This window comes from Pseudophryne corroboree, chromosome 3 (genome assembly GCF_028390025.1).
Source record: "Pseudophryne corroboree isolate aPseCor3 chromosome 3, aPseCor3.hap2, whole genome shotgun sequence".
NCBI classification, from domain to species: domain Eukaryota; kingdom Metazoa; phylum Chordata; class Amphibia; order Anura; family Myobatrachidae; genus Pseudophryne; species Pseudophryne corroboree.
Genome location: NC_086446.1, coordinates 274,906,936 through 274,930,043, shown reverse-complemented (window position 1 = coordinate 274,930,043; position 23,108 = coordinate 274,906,936). Strand labels below are relative to the sequence as shown.

The following is a 23,108-nucleotide window of genomic DNA, read 5'->3' as shown; positions in this document are numbered from 1 at the left end:
TATATATATACAGGGATAACCTTATATAAGTGTTTTTCCCCTTATAGCTGCTGTATAGTTAATACTGCGCCTAATTTGTGCCCCCCTCTCTTTTTTAACCCTTTCTGTAGTGTAGTGACTGCAGGGGAGAGCCAGGGAGCTTCCCTCCAACGGAGCTGTGAGGGAAAATAGCGCCAGTGTGCTGAGGAGATAGGCTCCGCCCCCTTATCGGCGGCCTTATCTCCCGTTTTTTTATGTATTTTGGCAGGGGTTAAATGCATCCATATAGCCCAGGAGCTATATGTGATGCATTTTTTGCCATCCAAGGTGTTTATTATTGCGTCTCAGGGCGCCCCCCCCAGCGCCCTGCACCCTCAGTGACCGGAGTGTGAAGTGTGCTGAGAGCAATGGCGCACAGCTGCAGTGCTGTGCGCTACCTTGTTGAAGACAGGACGTCTTCTGCCGCCGATTTTCCGGACCTCTTCTGCCTTCTGGCTCTGTAAGGGGGCCGGCGGCGCGGCTCTGGGACCCATCCAAGCTGGGCCTGTGATCGTCCCTCTGGAGCTAATGTCCAGTAGCCTAAGAAGCCCAATCCACTCTGCACGCAGGTGAGTTCGCTTCTTCTCCCCTTAGTCCCTCGATGCAGTGAGCCTGTTGCCAGCAGGTCTCACTGAAAATAAAAAACCTACACTAAAACTTTCACTAAGAAGCTCAGGAGAGCCCCTAGTGTGCACCCTTCTTGTTCGGGCACAGAGATCTAACTGAGGCTTGGAGGAGGGTCATAGGGGGAGGAGCCAGTGCACACCAGATAGTCCTAAAGCTTTCTTTAGATGTGCCCAGTCTCCTGCGGAGCCGCTATTCCCCATGGTCCTTACGGAGTCCCCAGCATCCACTTAGGACGTTAGAGAAATATATGTTTTTTTTTAATACATATGTTTGTTTTGCACGATGCACTTTATATGATTAGGTTACAGAAAGTAATATTGTATATTTCACTGTGACGTGGAAGATGTGCTTCCTCTTCTTGATACACTGATTGTTGATATGTAACCATGGTAACCCTTTCCACAGTAACAGCGCGTGAGCTGGGCGGACCGGCGCAGCGTCACACCCGGAAGGACCGGGAAGATGCGGCCGGAAACCGGGCAGCGGCGTCTGGACTGGCGGGAGGTGACACTCTGCACTAAGGTATTTAAACACAATTTGTTTGTATTGTCATTTATCCGGACGACGGGGTTGCGACCCCGAAACGTAGATTTGATGCTGACAATAAAGTAACTGCACTTGCTACACTGATTCTGAGTCTCTGAGTGCCGCCTATTCCGTTCGAGTATATTACAGGCTGAAAGGCCGTGTGGGATGGCACCATGAGCAGTAAGCTTTTTTCCTAAGGACTACAGAGTGCCGGGTCATTTTGTTCTATATATATATATATATATATATATATATTTATTTGTGTGTATCTTGAGAATGGTTGGTCATTTCATGTGTAGGATCATGTTGCTTGGAGATCGCATGACAAGGTAACATAATGAACATGGAAATTACTGTCACACATTGCATGTTTCCCAAACTTGTTGCACACATTGCACATAGTCTCCCCTTTCCCCTCATGCAACTTTTACTTATTTGCAAGGCACAACAAGGGAATTATACACCTTTACAGTATGCGAGGGGACAGTAACTGATCAGAGTATCACGCATGGTATCTACGTGTTCGAATAATTATGAGTAATAATCCGGTGTTGGTTTGGAGAAGATCGCATGTCGTTGCGAATAGTTATTCGCAAAGGCAGATTAAAGGTATATTTGTGTTTATTATGTACTTGGTATGCGGTGGGAATCCAGAGCTGACCAGCAGTACACACCCCTGGATCAAGGCATCGCCATTATCTTCAAACCGACCAATGACCTCTCCTGTACTGTAAACGACCATCCCTCCAACCAATCGGTGGAGAGCATACAACCCCATTGTATTGTATTTTGGGCAAGGGTATATAAACCTTGCACCTGGGCTGGTCGCTCTCTCTCTCTTGCTCTAAGGTCATCTTTCCAGATCGACTAGAGGACCGGATCCGGGATGCGCAGGCGAACAAACGTACGTATCACTGGGTGTGACTCTCTCTCTGTGATTGAATTGTATTGTGTTGTACCATTTATATTTTAACCTATTGTAACCCCCTTTTACAAATATATTATTACTTGTTGCTGCTTTGGACCACAACATACAATCAAATACTGGTGTCGCATTCAGTTTCTGTTGAGCGTTTGTATAGTGTAATTGCCACACCTAGAGCTGCCTCGTGCTCTCAGCGTGTCGGTCTGTGCGTATGCACTGAGTGTAAGCTGCACGGCTATTCCGGCGTGTGTACGCAAAGTGCGTGCACAGTACGGGACTGTGTACGCTAACTGGGGACAGAGTACGTAGGTAAAGGATTTATTACAGCGGCTTCAGTCACAGTATGCAATAGGGGTTAGTGGCTACTTTCCAAGAAGTCAATCGAACTTCTCATGAGCAACGTACCAGAATGAGTGTAAATGGACTTCAAGGTAACCTCCTGCTTGCGGTCAGCAGGATCCTTGAGGGTAGCCGTATCTTGGGACGGGAGCGCTATCTTTTTTGATAAGCGTGTCAAAGCTTTTTCTACCCTAGGGGAGGATTCCCACCGTATTCTGTCCTGTGACGGGAAAGGATACGCTGTTAGAATCCTTTTGGGAATCTGCAGTTTTTTGTCTGGAGTTTCCCACGCTTTTTCGCATAATTCGTTCAGCTCATGTGAGGAGGGAAAGGTGACCTCAGGTTTCTTTCCCTTATACATGTGTACCCTCGTGTCAGGGACAGGGGGTTCCTCAGTAATATGCAAAACATCTTTAATTGCGATAATCATATATCGAATACATTTAGCCACCCTTGGCTGCAATTTTGCATCATCGTAGTCGACACTGGCATCTGAATCCGTGTCGGTATCTGTGTCAACTATTTGGGATAGTGGGCGCTTCTGAGACCCCGAAGGTCCCGGCGACATAGGGACAGACATGGGTTGACTCCCTGACTGTACCCTAAGCTTCAGCTTTGTCTAATCTTTTGTGCAATAAATTAACATTAGCACTTAAAACATTCCACATATCCATCCAGTCAGGTGTCGGCGCTGCCGACGGAGACCTAATATTCATACACTCCACTCCTCCTTAGGTGAGCCTTCAACCTCCGACATGTCGACACACGCGTACCGACACACCACACACACACAGGGAAGCTCTTTTCTGAAGTCAGGTTCCCCACCAGGCCCTTTGGAGAGACAGAGAGAGAGTATGCCAGCACACACCCCAGCGCTATATGACCCAGGAAAAAACACAAAATGTTTACCCAGTAGCGCTTATGCATAATGTATATGCGCCAATTATGTGCCCCCCCTCTACTTTAAAACCCTCTTTCACCGTGTGTCAAGCAGGGGAGAGTCCGGGGAGCTTCCTCTCAGCGGTGCTGTGGAGAAAAAATGGCGCTGGTGAGTGCTGAGGGAGAAGCCCCGCCCCCTCGGTGGCGGGCTTCTGTCCCGCTCAGATTTACTAATAACATGGCGGGGGCTCTTTTTATTCATGTACAGTGCCCAGCTGTACATGTATATATGTGTATTTGCCACCTGAGGTGTTTATTGCTGCCCAGGGCGCCCCCACTGCGCCCTGCACCCTTACAGTGACCGAAGTGTGTGAGGTGAATGGGAGCAATGGCGCACCGCTTCACTGCTGTGCGTTACCTCTTATGAAGATCATGTCTTCTGCCGCCTCTGAAGTCTTTTCCTCACATACTCACCCGGCTTCTTTCTTCCGGCTCTGTGAGGAGGACGGCGGCGCGGCTCTGGGACGGACGGCGAGGGTGAGACCTGCGTACCGATCCCTCTGGAGCTAATGGTGTCCAGTAGCCTAAGAAACAGAGCCCTGAAACTCAGAGAAGTGGGTCTGTTTCTCTCTCCTCAGTCCCTCGATGCAGGGAGTCTGTTGCCAGTAGGCTCCCTGAAAATAAAAAACATAACTAAAATACTTTTTTTTACAGGAAACTCAGGAGAGCTCCCTGAAAGCACCCAGTCTCCACTGGGCACAGTATCAAACTGAGGTCTGGAGGAGGGGCATAGAGGGAGGAGCCAGTGCACACCCAGATCCAAAGTCTTTCTTAAAGTGCCCATGTCTCCTGCGGAGCCCGTCTATCCCCATGGTCCTTACGGAGTCCCAGCATCCTCTAGGACGTTAGAGAAAAAAAAGAACTCGTAGGAGCTCCCCTAGCTGTGACCGGCTAAACGGAGTCTGGAAGGAGTGGCATAGAGGGAGGAGCCAGCCCACACTATTAAACTCTTAAAGTGCCCATGGCTCCAAAGGGACCCGTCTATAACCCATGATCCTAATGTGGACCCCAACATCCTCTAGGACGTAAGAGAAATTAACATTGGATTCCTGGTTGACGCATCAGCTAAACAGCCTCTCACCATAGGTGTGCGCAGGGGGGTGCCTGGTGCGCACAGGCACCCCCTAATGTCTGGCACCCTGATCTCACCTGCCTGATGCAACGATCGCCGAGCAGGCTGATTACTGTCCCCTCTGCTCTGCACCCTGTCAGGACTGCATTACTGACCGGACGCCTGGGTTAATCAAGGGTGCCACTGCCACCGGCTTTCAAACTCCCGGCTCCACCTCCATGTACAAAAACAGCGTGATGTGACGTGATTACGTAATGCTGCTTGCACGCCCACCTCTCTCCTTCTATGCTATGCCAACGCCAGCCACTGATGAGGATCAGCATGCAGCCAGCGTTCCTCTTAAGAAGACAAATTAAAAACTGGCAGGCGGTCGGCAGCAACATTGACACGTCACTCGTTTTTCCAGCAGCGGCAATATTAGTCTGCGACTGTCAGTGTCAGTGAGTGACTGACTTGTAAGTAAGCTGCTGCATCTTGCAGGGGAAAGAGAGGGGGAGCCAGACCGGGCTGAGGAGGAGCACTGTAATTGCAGTTAGTGCCATCAGGGGTGTTTGTTTGGTACACACCACAACATCTGACAGTGTATCTGCTTTATTAGGATTGGTACAAGGGTGGATATTTTATATTGCGTTGACCATCAATAGATGGTGCTAGACATGCCCTTCCAACGGTGCACCCCCTAATAAAATGTGCTGCGCACGCCAGTGCCTCTCACATTCCAAGAGGCAACAGAAAAACTCCCAGTCATAGCTACATATCCTGTAGCCTTTCTTTTGGCCCAACATTATGTTAGCTCCACTATACACCACTTTTCCCAAGCCAATTGGTCCAACACTGTTCACACATTTTTTCAGCAAACACCAAATATGAGAAAGGCGATCTCTGTGGCCTATGGTCATTTACAAGACCTCTTAGACTATACTACATCACGAGGGGGCCCCCAGACATGGCTTTCACAACTTCCGGGTCTGCAGATAGCTGGTTTACTAAAAGCCCACACTAGATCATGTCACACGCTTTCGTCCGCTATCTATACAGAGATGTTCATCAATGTATTATACCGGTCCTACCTATCCCCACATAGGCGATTCACGATTGGGATTTCTACAACTCACTCATGTTTCAAATGTGGCCAGTCCCAAGCTGATCTATTCCACTGTCTATGGTCCTGTCCACTAATTCGTAGATTTTGGTTACAGGTACTCAATTATATGTCATTAACCCCTGAAATGGCCCTGTTTGGCATTCTTCCAAATGGCTTTCAAATTTCGAAGGTAGGCAGGCGACTGTTGCTGGCAATTAGTGCGGCGGCCCGAAAATATATCCTCCAAGTGTGGATTCATCCTGAACCCCCTTCCTTGTCCCTCTTCAAAACAAAACTATTTTATCTCTTTCGCATGTCATGGGAAGAGGTTGTGCAGGAAAAGGAAGCCAAAACAATTTTTTTTTTTCGAAATGTGGGAAAGTTTTATTACAACAGATATTCAATCTCAAATACAGAACTCTCTATGTAACACTTTGTGGTATCTCCTACGAATGGTTGAGGGTAATCCTCCAGTTTCTGTGTGACCATTGGGGGAGGGGGGGGGGGGAAGATGCGGGCATACTTTATTTTATTTTATCTCTATTTTCCTTATATCATATGACTAGTTGCAACTCTCACATTTGTTTGTCCTATCTTATATTTGGGCTACCACACACCAGCCTTTCTCATTGTCTGACAACCACGTTATCTATACACAATGTATTCATTCTTCATCTGTGTTATATATCACATCATGTTAGGCCTATGTACATGTGACAAATTGTGCTTCTACTATAGTATAGTGCATAGGTTCTCAAACTCAGTCCTCAGGACCCCACACAGTGCATGTTTTGCAGGTCTCCTCACAGAATCGCAAGTGAAATAATTAGCTCTACCTGTGGACCTTTTAAAATGTGTCAGTGAGTAAATTAATACACCTGTGCACCTGCTGAGTTACCTGCAAAACATGCACTGTGTGGGGTCCTGAGGACTGAGTTTGAGAACCACTGGTATAGTGTTTTGTACATTGCTTCAATAAAAATATATATAAAAAAAAAAAAGTTAGGAAAGAAATTGAGCAATATACTTATTTTTAAAAATAGACACATTACAAATTTGAGGCTCATCATTTTAAAACTTTAAGGGCCCTTATCTAACAATAACTATGTAACTAACTCTCTTTCCTTTAAAGGACTCTCTCACAAACTCTGATGGGACTTCAAAATCTGAGTAACCCATCAATTCACTATGGGGGTCATTCCAAGTTGATCGCTAGCTGCATTTGTTCGCAGCGCAGCGATCAGGTTAAAGAAACATCAGTTCTGTGCATGCGTATGTGGCGCAATGCGCACGTGCGACGTACGGGCACAATGAATTATGTAGTTTTGCACAGGGTCTAGCGATGCATTTCAGTCGCACTGGTTGCCACATAGTGATTGATATGAAGTGGGCGATTTTGGGTGGCAACTGACCGTTTTCAGGGAGTGTTTGGGAAAACGCAGGCGTACCAGAAAAAACTCAGGCGTGGCTGGGCGGGTGTGTGATGTCAAATCCGGAACTGAATAGGCTGAAGTGATCGCAAGCACTGAGTAGGTTTTAAACTACTCTGAAACGACAATTTTTTTTTTGCATGCGCTCTGCGATACATTCGTTTGCACTTCTGCTAAGCTAAAATAAACTTCCAGTGGGCGGCAGCATAGTGTTTGCACGGCTGCTAAAAACTGCTAGTGAGCGATCAACTCGGAATGACCCTCCATATTCTGTTGAATTCCCAAGTAATAATCTTCACCAAAGTGAACCTGGGATGTCTGCTAGCACTTACAGTATGAGATCTTTGGACTGAATAAGATTTTATGATTTTTGGCCCTCATTCCGAGTTGTTCGCTCGGTAAAAATCTTCGCATCGCAGCGATTTTCCGCTTAATGCGCATGCGCAATGTCCGCACTGCGACTGCGCCAAGTAAATTTGCTATGTAGTTAGGATTTTTACTCACGGCTTTTTCATCGTTCTGGCGATCGCAATGTGATTGACAGGAAATGGGTGTTACTGGGCGGAAACAGGCCGTTTTATGGGCGTGTGGGAAAAAACGCTACCGTTTCCGGAAAAAACGCAGGAGTGGCCGGAGAAACGGGGGAGTGTCTGGGCGAACGCTGGGTGTGTTTGTGACGTCAAACCAGGAACGACAAGCACTGAACTGATCGCAGATGCCGAGTAAGTCTGAAGCTACTCAGAAACTGCTACGAGGTGTGTAATCAAAATATTGCGAATACATCGTTCGCAATTTTAAGATGCTAAGATTCACTCCCAGTAGGCGGCGGCTTAGCATGAGCAAATCTGCTAAAATCCGCTTGCGAGCGAACAACTCGGAATGAGGGCCTTTGTTACCTCTTTAGAGAGGAGGACACTAGTACCAAACAGTGCTGATTTTTTTAAATTCTAAACCGAAGATGAATGGATCTGGGCCCCCGGAAAGAGGGTCCAACAATGGAAAAGTCTCTCTAGGGAGTTACTCACTAACCTGCTGCTCTAATTACATATATAATTCACAGGAAGCTGTGCAAGTTTAGCTATGAAATGATCCAGTGATCTCACCCACAATAGGATGAAAGAGAAATGGAGTTGATGAATCACTTGCAGGGGAATACCGTACCTCTTGGGATGGTGAAAATGAATCTACATATTTTAAAAAGGGAATCATTAGTCACTACACATTCATTTATAGTAGTCCTACTCAAATAAGCCAAATAAGACTTGACAATGAAGGGCTAAAGAAGAGGTAAATGTAGTATACCTGTACGCAGAAGACTTACCCTCTAAATGTTTCTCATCTTCAGGTGGGCTGGCTGGAAAAATCACCTCTTTGCTCACATTCCTATCAGCGCATGGGTTAGTTGATTCAATAAAAATCTGACTGTTATCTAAATATAAATAGCAGTGATTTATTTAATTTGAGAACTCACTAACTATGCACACACATCTCAACAGTTGTCAAATGATTATATAAGCACTGATTCTATGGGAGAACAAATCACAATATATTATTTTCATGACTAACTGCCAATACATACATATATTGGACAAAATAATCATTTTGAAGAAAAAAAACACGGTCTTTGCAATGACCCCAAACTGGCATTACTCCTAAGGGATTCGCACTCAGGGCCATATTCAATTAGCCGCTGTAATTTAGCACAAGGGGAAGACTGGTAGCCTTAGGCTTTTATGCTCGAGGCTATTCAAGTACAGTTCCTTTTTCTCACACAGCAAATTTGGCACTAACGCACATTAACCCACGATTACGAGAAAATTATTTGGAGCTATGGGTTAACAAATTCATGGCACCTACAACAAGGACACTTACAGTGGATTTCTGGTCGAGCCTCCCCCGGCTCAAACAGAAATCTGTGTTAAGTGCAGCTTGCAAGCTTATTGAGGGCTACCGCGGACTGTATTTAAATAGCCCCGGCACATCAATTAGCCTGCGATTACTTACCTGGGCTAACTGAATGCAATCCTTAGACAACTATCTTATAAAACAAACATAACCCCAACACTTGAAAAGAGGCTGACAGTGCTGAAACACCTTAGTTCGGAGGAATAAATATTTTACTCATAACAACACATACAGCAGTTAGTGGTCTCTCCCATTGCTAAATCTGCACTTTTTGCCTTCGAATTATTACGGGGGCTTGGCAACCGCAGTACACCAGCACCTTTCCTGGCTTTCTCAGAGGGACTGCATTTCCATGTGACTACTTTGCTTGAGTCCTGAACAGTGCAATTCTGATTGAATCATTTAGAAGGGCTTGTTTCATAAAGTATATATGGACTATTGATCTAGAATAGATGATCCAAATAAGGAACTAACCACACTGCATCTATATTGCATCAAATGCTACAGCTAATGAGATACAATACTTTTTAACATTTGTGTGATTATATATAGCTTTGTAAACTGTTGTTTTGAGACATTTACGATGTGATTATAATAAATGTTCATTTGAACTACATTTACTCTGAGATACAGTACAGTGCATACTTTTACCTATTATATATTATGCATATTTACTATTGTTCATTGGGGGGTCATTCTGAGTTGATCGCTCGCTAGCAGTTTTTAGCAGCCATGCAAACGCTATGCCGCCGCCCACTGGGAGTGTATTTTAGCTTAGCAGAAGTGCGAACGAATGTATCGCAGAGCGCATGCAAAAAAAATTTGTGTCGTTTCAGAGTAGCTCGAAACCTACTCAGCGCTTGCGATTACTTCAGCCTATTCAGTTCCGGATTTGACGTCACACACCTGCCCAGCGTTCGACCAGCCACGCCTGCGGTTCTCCTGACACGCCTGTGTTTTTCTGAACACTCCCTGAAAATGGTCAGCTGCCACCCAGAAACACCCACTTCATGTCAATCACTCTGCGGCAAGCAGTGCGACTGAAATGCATCGCTAGACCCTGTGCAAAACTGCAGTATTCGTTGTGCCCGTACATTGCGCTGCATACGCATGCGCAGAACTGCCGTTTTTTAGCCTGATCGCTGCGCTGCGGAGAAATGCAGCTAGCGATCAATTCGGAATGACCCCCATTAATCTATCTTTTATTATTGTTTCATAAGCGCTGGCTACTATTGGTTCCTTAATTTTTCTATAGGACATTGCTTTGGTCTCTAATAGCCTGCTGCTATAAATCATTTATCAAATAGGATTTAGTACTGCCAGTTGTTACATATTTTTTGACTGTGAATGAGGGCATCTTGCTCCACAAGGAGATTTAATGATCTTGTAACAATTTGGCAAGGTCCACAAAATGATTACAATGATAATCATAATAAATCCTTTTCTGAGAATCTGTTAGGGGATGTTGACACTGGTCTACAGAACATCCATCCAGGCATTTAACACATTATAAAATATGCTCTAAGTCTAAAAAAGTTCCCTATTCTATATCCCCTCCTTGTTGGAATGAATAGTTCTAACTCTAAGCCCCACAGGAGAAATGAGAGGAAAGAAATAAAGAGCGACAAAGCAACAACACTTCTTTAAATATTTAACTAAGCAAACTTTTTTTTCAGGGGGACACAAGCATAAAGGGTTATTGTGAACTGCACTCACAGATTTAAAGAAAAGGATTTAATGAAATCATGTTTTCACTTACATCCTAAAAGGGAACACTGTCACTGAGAACTTCCCACAGTTGCCCTTACAGAGGATTATTGTCAGAAGTCACATTGTGTAGCATCTTTCATTCACAATGAGCATCTTGGTACGTAAAAACATTGAACTTGTAAAACTCTGTAAACCTATCTATCAACCAATATGATGCCCTAGGCAAGATTTTGGCTGGTGCCCCCTAGCACCACCGCTAGTTCCGCCTCTGACCCTGCACCCCTTTCCCAGCACCATCACCTCCCACCCATAGCAGTCCTTTTTTTTGTGTTCCTACCCCCTGTAATTTAAATAAGAACAGTGTGCTCATTCGGCGCGCAGCCCAAAAAGGTATGTGTTTTTGCTGGCAAGGGGCATGGCCACACAATAGTACCCCCAATTCAACTTTTGACTCACAGTAGTGCAACTTTATTCACAATTTATAATGCGATAGTCTCCCTTATTCACATTACATCACACAGTAGTACCACTTTACCTTATATACGTTACTCCTCACCCTAGTGCCCCTCATTCACATAACATCATACTGAATTGCTCCTTATTCACATTACACCACACCATATTGTTCTTTATTCTCATTACACCACACCATATTGCTCCTTATGCACATTACACCACACCATATTGCTCGTTATTCACATTAGACCACACAGTAGTGCCCTTTTTTACACATTACGCCACATAGTAGAGCACCTTATACACAAAGTGCCACACATTGGTAATGCATTTATACACATAATACCACACAGTAATGCCCCTTACACATATGACACATATTAATGTCCTTATAAACATAATGTGCCTTACACATTATGCCAACCCTTATTAATGCTCTTATACACATCATTTCCCTTACACATATGCCGCACATTGTTAATGCCCTTATACACATAATGACACACATAGTGCCCATTACACGTTACACTTTATTAATGCCCTTATACACATAATGACACATATAGTTCCTGGTGTGAGTCAACTGGCAGCTCTGCTAATGTTGGGTGCCTATTTTTTATGAAAATACATCTTATGTGCATTGCTATGTGGCTAGGATGCACAAGCAGATTCTGCTGATTAAAATTATATGCGGCATGCCTATATACTGTGTGTGACTGTGGCTGTATCTGCATACAAAATGCTACACACAGAATATAGGCATGCTGCATATCATTTTAATCAGCAGAAGCTGATTGTGCCCCTAGGCATACAAGATGCCCTAGGCAATTGCATAGTTTGCCTATGCCTAGGGCCGGCTCTGTCAGGCTGCCCAACACAGCCACTCAGCTGAGGCTTCAATCCTTACAACCTTGAATTGCAAACTGACCTGGTACAACAAGACTTCTGCCTATGATAAACATATTTTCCCACTCCAATGAAGGGCTAAAGATCCCCAAAGCAACCTCTCTTGTGGGCATCATAAAGGCCCAAAAGTTCATTATTTTAATTAAACTAAAGAATATTTTTTCTCTCCATAAGGGATATTGGGGAGACTTCGTACGATGAGGTATAGACGGGGTCCAAAGGAGCCGGTGCACTTTATATTTCTTCCACTGGGTGTGCTGGCTCATCCCCTCAATGTCTCCTCCTACAGGTCAGTTTAGAAAAAAGTGCCCTCAGGAGAGGATGCACACTCTGCAAACTCCAGAGTTTTTCTTCAGTTTCTGTTTCAATCTTTGTTATTTTTGGTGCATCATGGGAGTTAGTAAACGGGGGTAGTCACCAGCCTTGCAAGGTGTAAGAGCCGCTTCCCCGCTGCAGGACCACCGTCCTGAGAGGTTGTTGTACAGCGGGGCACTGTACCTTGGCGCTCACAATCACAGCACGCTGCACACCCCTAACATTAGCCTAAAGGTGACATCGGTGGTGAGTATAAACTGGGGGGGTCCCCCAGTTCATAGTGTGGCAGAACGCAGGGGTGGCTTTCGGGACCCACCTGGGGGGACCCGCTACAGCCCCCCTGCGTACACTGGCAGCGGTGGGTAAAACTAGCACTTGTGTGATATTTTCTACTTATGGGGACACTTTTGCCAGTATAAATACAGTATGACAAACTCTGGAGCCCTTACAGGGTGCGGAGCTTCCTCAGAGCGGGACCAGCTGCGTTTTGGCGCCTTCCATTTCTTACAGCTGCAGCAGCAGGCACACACAGCTCCTCCAGACACTCAGATAATGCTGGAAAACTGGTACAGGGGTATTGCAAAGGGGGAGAGCCGCTATTGTACACTAATCTGTGTCCTGAAAGACAAAATGCCGGTGTTACACTGTGAATTAACAGCTTGCAGCCTCACTGGGGCTGTTTAGCTTGGGTGTGCTGATCTCCTTTCTCTCTCTGTCTCCCTCTCACATACAAGGGCAAGCTTGCTATCATATTACTTTTCTATGTGTATGTAAGTGTTGTTACTGTAAACATGGTAAAACACCAATTATGCAGTGTATGTCACACCAGATTCTCTCATCCTACGTCTGGTTCATTATCATGTGAACAATGTAGTCAGTCCTCACAGCTCAATGAGGGGACTGGGGGGGAGGGTCAAGAGCTTTCCTGGCTAAGTGCCATTAAAACCATGATGTCTGATATGTCATCTCAGCTCACTGCTAATGCTAAAAAAACTCAACAATTGTAGCAGGCAGTTGCAGACCTGGCTGCAAGGGCTGACCAGCCCCTCCCCCCCCCCCTCTCTAATTCAGGACCACAAAAACATGGATTGCCTGATTTGCTCTCAGATTCAGATGAGGAAATACTGGAGGAGGGGGAGTAATTGGAACCTATTACTGGGGATTCCCCTTCTACACAGGGTATTGAACCCTTCATTTTGGCTATACAGGATGTGTTAATACTCCCTCTAGAGGATGCTGCGTCACATCAGTCGTTTTTCTTCACACAGAACAAGCCCAATGTCACTTTCCCTGATTCTTAAGAGTTCGATTACCTATTTTAGTTAGCCCGGAAAAATCCAGATAAAAAATACCAAGTGTCAAAATGGTTTTTACACACTTTCCCATTTGCTTCTGAAGGAAGAAAATTGTGGGAAGAACTCTCGGCTGTGGACGTTTCAGTCTTGCGCCTATCCAAGAAGGCGGTGCTGCCGGCCCCGGGCTCCTTCACCATGAAGGACCCTGGGGATAGGAAGATAGAGACTACACTGAAGTCTATCTACACAGCAGCAGGTATGTCTCAAAGATCGGTCATGGCAGGTTACTGGATGTCTGCCATTCATACCTGGGCTACTCAGATTCAGGAGTGCCTCTCGAGGGATATGCCCCTGGTCACTATAGTGGCTCTCCTGAAGCACATTCAGGACACTGCACGTGTCCTGTGTGACTCTTTCAAGGAGATAGGCAATATTAATCCTAGGACCACTGCTATGGCAGTGTCGGTGCGCCGGGCTTTGTGGTTGCGTCAATGGATAGTGGATGCAGAATCCAAGCACAGTGTTGAGGCTCTTCTCTTTTCAGGGGAATGGCTCTTTGGAGTAGAATTGGATACATGGATTTGTAAAGTTACTGTGGGGAAATCCACGTTTCTCCTGTCTGGGGCCATCTACCCAGTCCTTTCGGTCTAACAGATTTAGATCTAGGGCCAGAGGTGCCTCCAACGTGGCTAGAGGCACCAGAGGAAAGACAAGAAAACCAGCGATCACCAGTTCTCAGGAGAGCACCAGTACTGCTTCCACTAAGGCTTCAGCATGATGGTGCCCACCCACCCCGAAGGGATCTCGAGGTGGGAGCTCGGCTGTGTCACTTCAGCCGCATCTGGAAAAGTTCCTGCTAGGATACCTGGGTCAAAGACCTAATTTCTCAGGCTACAAGCTGGAGTTCAACAGTGCTCCTCCCAAACAATTTTTCAAATCAAACTTGCCAGCTTTGGAGGATACGCGTGTTACGCTGCAACAGGCCATCCTAAAATTAGTACAATCCCAAGTCATTGTTCCAGTGCCACTGCAACAACAGGGACAAGGTTACTACTACAACCTGTTTGTGGTACCAAAACCGGACGGTTCAGTAAGGCCCATTTTGAATCTAAAATCCTTGAACCCTTATCTAATAGTTTTCAAGTTCAAGATCGAATCCTTGCAAGCAGTGATTGCGTGCCTGGTAGACCGGGAGTTCATAGTCTCCCTGGATATTAGAGAAGCCTATCTCCATAGCCTGATTTGGTCACCTCAACAGGCTTATCTGAGGTTTGCCCTGATGAACGATCACTACCAGTTCCAGACACTACCCTTTGGCCTGTCCACAGATGATGTTCCAACTCTGGGTCCAGGGGGTCAATGTTGTCCCTTAACTGGATGATCTACTGATCAAAGCAAGATCCAAGGAGCTTTTATTGCTCCATGTAGACTGCACTATTCAGCTTCTATGACACCACAGGTGGATCCCCAATTTACAGAAGACCCACCTGGAGCCTACTCAGAGGCTCCTGTTCCTGGGAATGTTGCTGGATACTGTGGCCCAAAAAGTGTTCCTCCTAGAGGACAAGGCAAGAACACTTCAGGAGATGGTCCGCATGGTTCTCCGGCCTCCTCGGGTATCCATCTTTGCATAAGATTGTTGGGGAAAATGGTTGCCTCATATGAGGCGATCCAGTATGGAAAGTTCCATACCAAGACTTTTCAATTGGATCTCCTGAGCAAGTGGTCCAGATCACATCTTCAGATGCACCTGATAATTCAGCTGACACCTCGGGCCAGGATTTCTCCTGTGGTGGCTGCAGTCCTCCAACCTACTGGAAGGCCAAAGTTTTGGGATTCAGGATTGGATACTCCTTACGACGGATGTGAGTCTGAGAGGATGGGGAGCTGTCACCCAGGGGGCTCAGTTCCAGGGTAGGTGGTCAGTCAGTCCCCAAGCCCTCCTTCCGATCAACATTCTGGAACTTCAGGCGATCTACAATGCTCTGCTTCAGGCCTCTCCTCTACTCAGGGATCACGCAATCCAGGTACACTCGGACAACACCACAAGCGTGGCGTACATCAATCGATAAGGAGGGACAAAAAGCAGGTCCTGCATGCGAGTGGTGTCAAAGATACTCCTCTGGGCAGAAATAAATGAAAGAGAACTGTCCGCAATCTTCATTCCGAGAGTGGACAACTGGGAAGCAAACTTCCTGAGTCGTCACGATCACACGGGAGAGTGGGGGCTTCACCATCAGGTGTTTCAGCAGATCATCGTCCGGTGGGGTTGCCCACAAATAGACATGATGGCTTCTCGACTCAACAAGAAGCTTCCTTGGTATTGCTCACGAACCAGGGACACTTAGGCGAGGGCAGTAGATGCCCTGACATCGCTGTAGCCTTACCGGCTGGTCTACCTGTTTCCTATTATTCCATTGCTCCCAAGGGTGCTCAAGTGAATCAGGAATCAAAGAGTCCAGGCAATTCTGATTGCCCCAGATTGGCCTTGGAGGGCTTGGTATGCGACTCTTCTGGACATGTCCGTCAAAGACACTTTGCCTCTGCCACTGAGAAGAGATCTTCTTCAGCGAAGACCGTTCATCTACCCAGACTTACAGCGGATTCATTTTACGGCATGGAGGTTGAGCGGAACATCCTAGCTCACAAAGACCTTTCAAAAAAGGTTATTGCTACCATGGTTCAGGCCAGGAAACCTGTGACGTCAAAACACTATCATCATATCTGGAGAAGATATTTATTATTTATTTATTAACAGTTTCTTATATAGTGCAGCAAATTCCATTGCGCTTTACAATTGGAAATAACAATGATATAACAAAACAATGATATAACAAAACTGGGTAATAACAAACAGTCATAGAGGTAGGAAGGCCCTGCTTGCAAGCTTACAATCTATAGGGAAATAGGCATGGATACACAAGGATAGGTGCTATCTATTGCATAGTTGTCCACCAGATTGCAAAGGTTCTTGGTGGGCTGTATGATACGGTCATACAGCAATGATGAACCGGGGTCAAGAGGAAGGATGAGAAGACATGTGAGGATATGTGTGGACTGTGCAGAGTGGATGCAATTTCATAGGAAGGTTTATGAAAGTTATGTGGGCGGTTCCGGAATTTGATACGCTTGCCTGAAGAGGTGAGTTTTCAGGGAATGCTTGAAGGTTTGGAGACTAGAGGAGAGTCTTATTGTACGTGGTAGGGCATTCCACAGAGTGGGTGCAGCCCGATGAAAGTCCTGCAATCGTGAGTGGGAGCGAGTAATGAGTGTGGATGAGAGACGCAGATCTTGTGAAGAGCGAAGAGGTCGGGTTGGGAGATATTTTGAGATAAGCGAAGTGATGTACGTTGGTGTAAGTTTGGTTAATGGCCTTGTGTGTTAGTGAAAGTATTTTATGTTTAATACGGTAGAATACAGGTAACCAATGGAGTGACTGACACAGAATCTGCAGACGATAAACGTCTAGCGAGGAATATTAGCCTTGCAGCTGCATTCAGAATGGATTGTAGTGGTGAGAGTCTTGTATTGGGAAGACCAGTTAGGAGACTATTGCAATAGTCAATGCGGGAGATCATGAGAGCATGGATTAGAGTTTTAGCAGTGTCTTGTGTAAGGTATGGTTGTATTTTGGATATGTTTTTTTAGATGCATGTAACATGATTTTTAGACAGATTGAATGTGGGGAACAAAGGACAGATCAGAGTCAAGGACACCTAGGCAGTGAGCTTGTGGGGTAGGGTAGATTGTCGAGTTTTCAACAGTGATAGAGATATCAGGTTGGTACCTACTATTGGGGGTCATTCCAAGTTATTCGCTCTGTATTTTTTTCTCGCAACGGAGCGATTAGTCGCTAATGCGCATGCGCAATGCCCGCAGTGCGACTGCGCCAAGTAAATTTGCTATGCAGTTAGGTATTTTACTCATGGCATTACGAGGTTTTTTCTTCGTTCTGGTGATCGTAATGTGATTGACAGGAAGTGGGTGCTTCTGGGCGGAAACAGGCCGTTTTATGGGTGTGTGCGAAAAAACGCTACCGTTTCTGGGAAAAACGCGGGAGTGGCAGGAGAAACGGAGGAGTGTCTGGGCGAATGCTGGGTGTGTTTGTGACGTCAAACCAGGAACGACAAGCACTGAACTGATCGCAGATGCCGAGTAAGTGTGGAGCTACTCAGAAACTGCTAAGAAGTGTCTATTCGCTATTTTGCTAATCTTTCGTTCGCAATTTTGATAAGCTAAGATTCACTCCCAGTAGGCGGCGGCTTAGCGTGTGCAAAGCTGCTAAAAGCAGCTTGCGAGTGAACTCGGAATGACCCCCAGTGGCCGGTGCAAATATAATTAACTCTGTCTTTCAAATATTAAGTTTGAGGTGGCGAGATGTCATCCAAGATGAAATGGCAGATAGGCATTCGGTGACATGGCCCAGTACAGATGGGGACAAATCAGGGGAGGATAGGTAGATTTGAGTATCATCTGCATACAGATGATACTGAAATCCAAAAGAGCTAATTAGTTTACCAAGAGGTGAGGTATAGATAAAGAAAAGCAGAGGACCCAAGACTGAGCCTTGCGGTACTCCAACTGAAAGAGGTAGCGAAGAGGAGGTAGATTCAGAGAAGCAAACACTGAAGGAGTGATTAGATAAGTAGGATAGGAACCAAGACAGGGATGTGTCTTTAAAACCTAGGGATTGTAGTGTTTGTATGAGAAGAGAGTGGTCAACAGTGTCAAAGGCAGCAGATAGATCTAGAAGAATAAGTAGTGAGTAATGGCTTTTAGACTTCACAGAGACAGCACTGACTAAAGTGGTTAATGATTTGGTCACTACGGAGTGTTGGGAACGGAACCCTGACTGAAGTGGGTCCAATAAATTGTGTGAGTTAAGAAAGTGTGGGAGTCGAGTGTAGGCAAGTCTCTCAAGTAGCTTAGAGAGACAAGGGAGCTGAGAGATAGGGCGGTAGTTTGAAAGAGTAGTCGGGTCAGAATTTTGTTTTTCAAAATGGGAGTAATCACTGCATGCTTGAAGAGTGAAGGGAAAATACCAGTAGAGAGAGAGAGAGATTACAGATGTTAGTTAAGGTAGGGATGAGCACCAGAGACAGAGCTTTACTTATTTGTGAGGGTAAAGGATCAAGAGGAGAGGTAGTAGAGAAGCAGGATGAGAAGAGTGATGATACTTCATCTTCATTTGTGGGATCAAATGAAGAGAGAGTGCCAGAGGGTTCAGGTAAAGAACTGAGCATGTCACTGGCTGCCGAAGAGCATACCATTTCATCTCGGATCTTATCAATCTTCTCCTTGAAGTAGGAAGCAAGATCTTGTGCCTTGATAGTGGCTGGTGGGGTAGGTGAGGGAGGATTCGGAAGTGATTTAAATGTATTAAAGAATCATTTGGGGTTAGAGGCTTGAGCAGAGATAAGAGTTTGGAAATATGTTTGTTTGGCAGTGTCCAGGGCATTTCTATAAGAGTGGTAGACAGTCTTATACGTGAGGAAATCACTTGAAATACGAGATTTACGCCACTAACGTTCAAGTTTACGTGTGAGTTTTTGTAGTTGTCTTGTTAATTTAGAGTGCCATGGTTGACATCTAGGCCTATGTGGAGTGTGATAGGTAGCTGAAGCCACTTCATCAAGGGCTAGTTCTAGAGTCTTGTTCAGGTGTGATACAGCCATCTCAGGAGAGGTGAATGCAGAAATAGGTGAAAGCAGTTTTTGGAGTGAGGTGGAAAGTTCTTGAAGATTAATTGTGTTAATATTTCTGCGGGTTTGAGTAGGAAATGGAGGACTTCAGCAACACCGAGTTTGAATTAACAGAGGAGAGCATGCAGGTGATAAGGTTGTGATCTGAGAGGGGGAAAGGAGTGTTAGTGAGTTCAGAAATGGAGCATAGTCTGGTGAATACTAGATCAAGGCAGCGGCCCTCCCAATGAGTAGAGGAGTCAGTCCATTGGGAGAGGCTGAGACAGGAGGTTAGAGAGAGTAGTTTGGAGGCGTGAGAAGCAGATTTTGGACAATCAATAGCAATATTGAAATTACCCATGATGATGGTGGAGATGTCAGAGGATAGGAAGTGAGGGAGCCAGGCAGAAAAATCTTCCAGAAATTGTTTGGGATGCCCAGGTGGGCAATAGATGGTCGCAACACGCAGAGAGAAAGGAGAGTAAACCCTGATGGAATGTACTTCAAATGATGTAAATGTGAGTGATGGAACCTGTGGTAGAACAGTGTATGTGAAAGATTGGGAAAGTAATAGTCCAACTCCTCCTCCTTTATGGTTACCAGGCCTGGAGGTGTGTGTAAAGTGGAGACCACCATGTGACAGTGCTGCAGGTGAGGCTGTGTCTGATTGTGTGAGCCAGGTTTCTGTTATAGCCAGCAGATTGAAGTTGTTAGATATGAAGAGGTCATGGGTGGATGTTAATTTGTTACAAACAGAGCGTGCATTCCATAAGGCACATTTTAGTGATCTGGACGGTGATGGAAGACATGTGATGTTTATGAGGTTAGCTGGATTTCTATGTTGCTGTTAATCAGGTGAATGTGAGTGATGCAAGTGGTTGGGTCCTGGATTTAGTGAAATGTCACCAGCTATCAGAAGCAGAAGAGAGAGGTAAATGTGAGTGTCAGAGGTTTGTGAAAGCTTTTTATGGTGAGAGGTTGTAGATGTTATTGTCAATGAGTATAGGGAAGTAAAAAGCGCATGAGTGTTAATAAGTGGGGAGTGAATAATTGAGGGGGCAACATGTACAGAAGGGTGAGTTGCTAGGAGACGGAATGATACAATGGCCTTTATGAATATTCCATGAAGAGCAATGGTGAAAATCAATTTGTGGTACATAGTTTGGGATTAAACCACAGTTATCTAGGCTGTGAGTGTAAGGTTTCACTTGATAGAGTTAAAAGATCAGGTGCCTATTTACAGGTGTTGGTCCGCTGTATGTTAATTGAGCATGACAGAGCAAAATGACAAACAGGTATGTACAGTCACATGCAAATCACAATGTAACTGGTTTTATACAAAATTGGTTGCATTTTGTTCTAAAGGGGGGTACTCATGGAGCGATCGCTGCTTAAAATGCTTAGATTTTAAGCAGCGATCACACCGTGTGTACCCCTCACAGTGATAGCGATGCGCAGCCCTGCGCATCGCTATCGCTGGTGCTAGATTGGCCTGCATGCAGGCCAATGTAGCAGGTTGCTCACTTCACCCGCTAGGTGAAATGAGTCGCCCCCCTGTCTCCCCCCGCACGCTCAGCACACCTCGCGCTGTGCTGAGCGGGGGGAGAGATGTGTGCTGAGCACACATCTTTCCCCACATCTGCCAGTGAGTACTGGCCTTTAGAGGTCATGAGGATTATAGTTGGAAAGATACGCTTAAATGCACAGATGATTTTGATTGAGGATGAAAGGAAGGGTGGTTCTTTGTTGCAACATTGGTTGGGTGTTTCCGTCTGTTTTGTCCTGCTTAAGACCTGGTTAAGTCTATATTGTAATATTTTCTTAACCCTTCTAAAACAACCCTGTTCAGCCTAGCATCTTTCCTTATGAATGGTAAGTATCCATGTGTGTCTAATAATTGCAATCCAGCCCTAACACCCCACCCCCAGTTACAGAGCATGCCATAAAACTCAACTAAAACAAACACTGAGATAGGAGATTACCAACTATTTCAAATTTTAAATAAAGTATCATCCTAGAATACAATATAGTTCATGATATAAAATATGACTGTGTAGATTACCTAATTTAATAAAAATATCACTGCAGCATGTATATTCTAAGCAGACCCAAACTCCAAATGATGAGTGTAGATTACCTAATATAATAAAATTATCACTGCAGCATGTATATTCTAAGCAGACCTAAACTCCAAATGATGAGTGTAGATTATCTAATATAATAAAAATATCAGTGCAGCATGTATATTCTAAGCAGACCCAAACTCCAAATGTTAAGTGCAGATTACCTGCTGAGAAAGGAGAGCAATCGTCACATTGGTCCAGCACAGCCCTTAAATAAATGGCAAAGATACAGCCACTATGCAAGTCCTGGGTAAGTCTATATTGTAATATTTTCTTAACTCTTTTAAAACAACCCTTCTAAAACAACCTTGTTCAGCCTTAAAATATGTCCCTTGGGGGTATATTTACTAAAAATCGTATTTTTCTGAATGAGGTTAAAGTTCAAACTCGAATGACATCGAATGCGTGAATTTGCAACTTTTTGAATTTTTTACGCCACATTTACTAAGCTGTCGTATTCTGCATTTTCGTTTTTTCCGATGTCGATGTCATTCGTAATTTCGGCCAGTGTTTTACGGGAGTGAATAGTAAAACACTGCCGACATTAACACAATGAATCTCGGCAGGATCTGTGAGATCCGTGCAGTGCCTCATTGTGCACCTTTAAAAAAAAAAAAAATTAAAGTGTTAAAAATCTAGAAAAAAAATGCGTGGGGTCCCCCCTCCTAAGCAAAACCAGCCTCAGGCTCTTTGAGCCGGTCCTGGTTGAAAAAATATGGGAAAAAAATTTACAGGGGTTCCCCCATATTTGATCAACCAGCACCGGGCTCTGCGCCTGGTCCTGGTGCCAAAAATACGGGGGACAAAAAGCGTAAGGGTCCCCCGTATTTTTAACACCAGCACCAGGCTCCACTAGTCAGAGAGATAATGCCACAGCTGGGGGACACTTTTATATAGTTCCCTGCGGCCCTGGCATTAAATCACTTACTAGTCACCCCTGGCCGGGGTACCCTGGAGGAGTAGGGTCCCCTTAAATCAAGGGGTCCCCCCCCTCCAGCCACCCAAGGGCCAGGGGTGAAGCCCGAGGCTGTCACCCCATCCAAGGGCGGCAGATGGGGGGCTGATAGCCAAGTGTAAAAAAAAGAATATTGTTTTTTGTAGCAGTACTACAAGTCCCAGCAAGCCTCCCCCGCAAGCTGGTACTTGGAGAACCACAAGTACCAGCATGCGGTGGAAAAACGGGCCCGCTGGTACCTGTAGTACTACTACAAAAAAATACCCAACAATACACAGAACACACACACCGTGATAGTAAAATTTTATTACATACATGCACACATACATACATACATACTTACCTATGTTCACACGAGGGTCGGTCCACTTCTCCATGTAGAATCCACGGGGTACCTGTGAATAAAATTATACTCGCACAATCCAGTGTAGATCGGTCCTCTTCTACTTGTAATCCACGTAATTGGCAAAAAAACAAACCGAAAAACTCGAACCACGCACTGAAAGGGGCCCCATGTTTACACATGGGACCCCTTTCCCCGACTGCCGGGACCCCCCGTGACTCCTGTCAAAGAGGGTCCCTTCAGCCAATCAAGGAGCGCTACGTCGTGGCACTCTCCTGATTGGCTGTGCGCTCCTGAGCTGTCAGTCAGGCTGCGCACGGCAGAGATACAATGTAGCGCATAGGCGCTCCATTGTATCCAATGGTGGGAACTTTGCGGTCAGCGGTTGAGGTTACTCGCGGTCAACCGCTGACCGCAAAGCACTTTCACACCCCTTCCCACTGATAAACATGCACGG

At 45.4% G+C, this 23,108-nt stretch overlaps 1 protein-coding gene across 5 annotated transcripts in view; it reads right to left on the bottom strand.

Moving 5' to 3' along the window:
- RAD21L1 (RAD21 cohesin complex component like 1) overlaps positions 1-23,108 on the bottom strand; it is a 619,411-nt gene that overhangs the window by 298,659 nt on the left and 297,644 nt on the right. For all 5 annotated transcript variants that reach the window (XM_063959128.1, XM_063959127.1, XM_063959130.1 and 2 more), the window contains one exon: positions 8,284-8,391. In XM_063959128.1, coding sequence (XP_063815198.1) covers positions 8,284-8,391 — 108 coding nt within the window. The remainder of the gene's footprint in view (positions 1-8,283; positions 8,392-23,108) is intronic.